At 55.4% G+C, this 4022-nt stretch overlaps 1 protein-coding gene across 1 annotated transcript; it reads right to left on the minus strand.

Annotated features, from left to right (window-relative positions):
• Nucleotides 1-290: 290 nt before the first annotated feature.
• On the minus strand, nt 291-2042 carry LOC103771281 (protocadherin-16-like; the record flags this gene model as incomplete). The annotated part of the gene is made up of 1 exon (XM_008938571.1): nt 291-2042. A coding segment is annotated over exon 1 (1752 nt), but the record flags the coding sequence as incomplete, so codon positions are not given.
• Nucleotides 2043-4022: the final 1980 nt, after the last annotated feature.

Below are 4022 nucleotides of genomic sequence, written 5' to 3' on the forward strand. Positions count from 1 at the left end.
TTAGCTGAGGTCAACACCATGCTTTGCACAAAGGACATCCTCTAGATGCGTCCATGGTGTCAGTGGCATCACCCAGTACCTGCACACAGAGAGGGTGCAACAGTGCTCTGCCTCATGTCTGGCTCACATGGAGCACGAGGAGCTCTGTTCCAGCCTTCCTGCTGCAACTGTTGCCCATCCAAGCTATGGCAACCTCCCCAAACAGCATTCAGTGGCAGGTCTTTCATATCAAGCCTCTGCCAGCCCTGGCCGTGATCTCCTCAAGCCCAGCTCCTGACAGTTGCACCTACCTGTAAGAAGCAGGTCCCAACAGGGGTGTTCTCCTTCAGGGACACGTTGTAGAAATTGCTCCTGAACACTGGCTCGTTGTCATTGACATCCTGCAGGGCCACGTGCACCACCGCTGAGGAAGAGAGGGCAGGAGTTCCCCGGTCTGTGGCCAGCACAGTCAGCTGAGGCTGAGGGTCCTTCTCATAATCCAGTGGGGCTGCAGTGGTGATGATACCTGTGGCAGGGTCTATGGCAAACCAGCTGGAGTGCGTGTCACGGCCATGGACAATACTGTACCGCACCTCCCCATTGGGACCCTGGTCCTTGTCACGAGCTGTCACCTGCAGGACAAAGCTGCCTGGGTAGACAACCTCGGGGATGCTTTGTTTGTACTCTTGCTGGTCAAAGAGTGGAGGATTGTCATTGATATCCATCACCTGCAGCACAAAGGCTGATTCTGCCCGGAGCGGAGGTGTTCCTGAGTCAGTAGCTGTCACCCGCAAATCATAAGAGTCTCTTTCTTCCCGATCCAGAAGCTGGTCCACACAGATCAGGTAGATGATGTTGTCCTTGGTAGTGAGGGCAAACTTCCCATCCCCTCCCTCCAGCGTGACATTGACATTGGAGTACTCGCCATAGTCCGGGTCAGAAACAGAAATGCGTGCCACGTACTGGCCAGGCTGGGCTCCCTCAGAGATCTGAGGGGAGCCGTCTTCGCTCAGGAAGATGATAGTCATGGTGGGCTGGTTGTCGTTGTAGTCACGCACATGAATAGTGACAAAGGCCGTGGTGACCTCAGGGTGGACAGCCTTATCCCTTGCCTGCACCACCAGCTCATGCACCTTCCTTACTTCGTAGTCCAGACCCTTGTTGAGCTTGATCACTCCAGTCTGGGGGTCAATGGTGAAGTACTGGTCAGGATCGCTCTGCCGCCGGTTGATCTCATAAATCACATCCCCATTGTCACCTTCATCTGCGTCAGAGGCAAAGACCTGCAGGATGCTGCTGCCAGGCTTCAGATTCTCTGAGATGAGAGTATGATAGCGGCTCTGGTTGAAGCTAGGAGCGTTGTCATTGATGTCCTGGATGGACACATCCAGCGTCATCTGGGTACTCCGGGGAGGAGAGCCGCCATCATAGGCTTCCAACAGCAGCGAGTATGACGACCGATTCTCCCGATCCAAGACATTGCTGACCACCAGGTCCAAATACAGGACGCCGTTGGGTGCTCGGCGTGTTTCCAGGCGGAAGGCCTGCCCCACGTTCCCTCCCTTAATAACATAGCCTTGCGTGTTGAGTAGGCCACTGTCAGCATCAAAGGCTGGGTCCAAGGGAAACCTGCTGCCGATCGGCGTGTGCTCCGGGATCTGGAAGGTGCTGTGTCGTTTGGGAAATGCCGGAGCATGGTCATTGATGTCATTCACTTGGATGTTCACTTCTACTGTGATGCCCTCCGGCGTCACGGCAATGAAGCTGTAGCGGTCCCGAGTCTCTCGGTCCAGCACACGAGCTGTTTTGATGATACCAGTGTTCTCATCTATCCCCAAGTCGGTGGTGACGCCGCTGCCCTCCTGTGCCGAGATGAAATACATGTAGGCACTGGTGCCAGGGGGCAAGCCAGCACTAATGTCCCCAATGATGGTGCCAGCTGGCTGCTCCTCATCTATTTGTAGATCCAGGGTGCCCAGGACAGCAGAGCCCTTCCCTGCTCTCAGGCCCCCAAGAATTAGCAGCTCCAGCAGAAGCACAGCTGACCCCTTCATCTGCTCCATTGCTGGTGACTTGCAGAGCAGAGGATGGCTGGGTCTCCTCTGCAGTGTGAGCTTTAATCCTGCGTGGAATGCAGACCAGAGGATGATGGTTAAGAAGGAGCAGCAAAGGAAGGACAGAAAACCCCTGCAGACGGAAGTCCTGCCCTGTACCTGCTGCCTGACTGCTCTGAATCACCCACCGCTCACTAGGAGTGAGGGTGAAAACGTGTCAGAACAGAGGGTGCCCAGGAAGAAGACCTGGGACAGCACCTGAAGTCAGCCAGGCAGGTCACACCAGCAGCACACCAAGGTGAGCAGTGGGTACGCTATGGAAAAGCCTTCTGCTCACCCACCCACCTTTCTGGCCACACTGGAGCCAGCTGCCCCAGAGCACTGTGGTCTGTGCCTTTAAAAACTGAATGTTTCATTTGAGGCTGCAAAGACAAAGATTTTTGGACAAACAGCAGCCTAGCACCTCTCCACCCTGAAAAAAGCTGGTTTCAAGTTGGGAGAGAGCTCAAGAAGTGACCGTGTGGAACCCCTCTGCCCCTGCCCCTGCCCCAGTCCTGCACGACCACAGGGATAGAGGTGCCAAAACCCATGAAGTGCAAATCTGGTGTCCCTGGGAGGGAGCAGCAGAACTGGCGTGGGCTCACATCCAAAGAACAATAAATCAGAATGGCTGTATGGCAAAGGATGTCCCCACAGCTGGGAAAGCCCAGGATAAAATCAGACAGGGCCCATTGTTCGGCCTGGCACAGAGATCTGTGGGTGCCCCGAGCTGGTACCATGGAGGGCGGTGGCAGTGCAGCAGGAACGCAGCAGCTCCCTCGCAACTGCCGGCTGCTCCGGCTCCTCGCCGGTCCCACACCCTCCCCTGCTCGCTCTCCTCCTTTGTCTCCTTCTCGCTGCTCCTTGCTCTGGCTCCTTCACTCCATTTCCCCCTGCCGAGGCTGCATTTCACTGCAGCAGTGGGGGAGGGACGAGCCGGGAGGAGCAGCTCCCTGCAGCAAGACCACTCCTGGACACGCTGGACACGCTCCTAGCGCCCAGAGGCCGCCAGACCCCCAGGGTGCTGCCCATCCTCCCTGTGAGCAGCTAGAGAAACGCCTCAGTGGAGGAGCTTGTGAGGAACACCAGCCCGGGGCTGCTTTCAGCCCCCGGTAAACCAGGCTTAGTGGTCTGCAGGGATGGCGGCAGCATGAGCTCACACTTGGACTCTCTTGAAAGCATTTGCTGCTGGTCCCATAACCACACTCAGGAGCCGCTCATGTCAGAGCAGGACGGCAGGAACCTCCCTGTCTTGGGGGATGGAGGTGGCTGACATTGCCTAGTTTGGGGACTAGGAGTGTCAGCCCTCCATCTAAAGAACCCTACCGCAGCGTTAACCCTTTCCAGGGGACATAGGACAATGATTCCTGGGTCTGCTTTCCCATCTCAGGGCAGCTGTTTAGACTAGTTTTCCCAGTGGAAATCCTGGGATAGTGATAGAAAGATCCTAAAAACTGGTTCCTACATATAAACAGGTGTTTGTTTACTCCAGTGGGTATCCGGTGTCCAAGGTTTGTGGCAAATAAATCCACACACTTTTCTTGCACTGAGCCAAGAGCAGAAGTCAAAAGAAGACACTATTAACCCTGGGGGCTGCTCTATGGGGGTCTGCACTAACTCAGTGATCCTCAACAGGTCTGTCTCTGCTGGAGTTAAACTTCCCCAGCCGGACCAGTCACTGCACATCCAGAACATGAAGTCCAGTTTCTCTTCTGTGGAGAAACTGCCTCATCCCAACTGCAACCCAGCTGCTCAGGTCATGGGAAGGGACAGGGCAGAAGGTTTAGAGCCTTGGCAGCAGGGTAGACAAAAGCTAAATAAAGAGGTGAGTAGAGAAACAGGTAGAAGGCTCCCTGGAGCAATCTCAGTGTCTGAGGAGCGGATGAAGCAAGAAGGTCTTGGGTATGCCTGGAACAGGTTAGGGCACTGAAATGCTGGGGTCTGAACCCC

The sequence above is a fragment of the Merops nubicus genome, unplaced genomic scaffold, assembly GCF_000691845.1.
Source record: "Merops nubicus isolate BGI_N331 unplaced genomic scaffold, ASM69184v1 Scaffold50664, whole genome shotgun sequence".
Taxonomy (NCBI): Eukaryota; Metazoa; Chordata; class Aves; order Coraciiformes; family Meropidae; genus Merops; species Merops nubicus.